This window comes from Vicia villosa, linkage group LG7, assembly GCF_029867415.1.
Source record: "Vicia villosa cultivar HV-30 ecotype Madison, WI linkage group LG7, Vvil1.0, whole genome shotgun sequence".
NCBI classification, from domain to species: Eukaryota; Viridiplantae; Streptophyta; class Magnoliopsida; order Fabales; family Fabaceae; genus Vicia; species Vicia villosa.
Genome location: NC_081186.1, coordinates 105,991,865 through 105,993,589, shown reverse-complemented (window position 1 = coordinate 105,993,589; position 1,725 = coordinate 105,991,865). Strand labels below are relative to the sequence as shown.

At 32.4% G+C, this 1,725-nt stretch overlaps 1 protein-coding gene across 1 annotated transcript; it reads left to right on the top strand.

Annotated features, from left to right (window-relative positions):
- The first annotated feature begins 235 nt into the window (after nt 1–235).
- LOC131619935 (uncharacterized) lies at nt 236–1,108 on the top strand. Its single transcript, XM_058890974.1, has one exon. The coding sequence runs from the start codon at nt 236–238 to the stop codon at nt 1,106–1,108; it is 873 nt and encodes a 290-aa protein (XP_058746957.1).
- The last annotated feature ends 617 nt before the right edge of the window (nt 1,109–1,725 follow it).

Below are 1,725 nucleotides of genomic sequence, written 5' to 3'. Positions count from 1 at the left end.
TTTATTTTATTGTATATGTAAGATGTATTTTGTCACTAAATTGATATTTTTTTATAAAAAAAAAAACAGATAATTTTAAGACTAATGTGACAATCTAGTTTACTATTGTGTTATTTCTAAATATTAGAATTTACAAAAGTATTATTTTAAATATTAATATTTAATATTGCCTTTATGATAATTATGTCATTATAATATTTTTATTTCTTTTATTTTTATGATAGAACTACTAAGTATGTCAAATCTTACAAAATTGGATTTTGGGGCTCTTGATATTTCGGGAAAGAACTATTTGACATGGGCCCTAGACGCCCAAATTCATTTAAGCGCAGAAGGTCACGGTGACACTATTAAAGAAGGAAATAAATCATCTGATCAACAAAAGGCAAAAGCCATGATATTCCTTCGTCGTCACCTTCACGAGGATCTTAAAAATGAGTATCTTACCGTAACTGACCCACATGTCTTGTGGAAAAATTTGAAAGATAGATATGATCATCAAAAAACGGTTATCCTACCAAAAGCTCGATATGAATGGATGCATTTACGTTTGCAGCATTTTAAAAGTGTAAGTGATTATAATTCTGCAATGTTTAGAATAACTTCTAAGTTATTATTATGTGGAGAAAAAGTAACTGATGAAGATATGCTAGAAAAAACATTTTCCACTTTTCATGCATCCAATGTTCTCCTGCAGCAGCAGTGTCGAGAAAAGGGGTTTATTAAATATTCTGACCTGATATCTTGTCTTCTTGTGGCTGAGCAAAATAATGAACTATTGATGAAAAATCACGAGGCCCGTCCCACTGGTACAACTCCATTCCCAGAAGTGAATGTGGCAGGGCACGACCACTATAGGAAAAATCGTGGTCGCGGTCGTGCATACGCACGTGGTCGTGGTCGTAATTATGCTCATGGTCTTGGTTTTGATCGTGGTCGCAATGGGAATCATAAAAACACATATTTCCACCCGAAGTGGAAAAATGTTGAAAAAAATGAAAAAGAGGGTCAGAGTAGCAAAACAAATGAAAATATTTGCTATCGTTGTGGAGGAAAAGGTCATTGGAGTCGCACTTGTCGTACTCCAAAACACCTTGTTGATCTTTAACAAAAATCACTGAAAAATAAAAAGGAAAGGATCGAGACTCACTTTGCTAATGAAGATGATGATCCAGATTACGGTAATATGGATGTTACCCATTTAGATATTGGTGACTTCTTTGCTGATCCAGATGGAAAAATTGATCACCTTATTGGAGATGGAAGCGTCAAGAAATAAAATTTGTGGAAGTTTTCTTTTTATGTTTTATGGATGTTTGAATTTTATTTTCTAATAATAATAAAGTGTATTTTCTACTTGTTTGTTTACATAATTTACTATTTAAATAATTTGTGTTTTTAATGTGCGCTTATAACTTATTGTTAAAAAAAAATTATTATTGTTCTTAGAATGAATATGGACGCTAGCTCTAGTAATGAAGATATGTGCCTTGCTGACAGTGCAACAACCCACACAATTCTCAAGCATAAAAGATATTTCTCTAATTTAGTGAATCGAAAAACTGATGTCAGTACTATTTCTGGCACCTCAAAAATAATTGAAGGCTCCGGAAGAGCCCATATGTTGTTACGTGGTGGAACAATATTGCACATTGATAATGCATTATATTTCCCCAAGTCCCATAGAAATTTATTAAGTTTCAAAGATATAATATATTAACTACA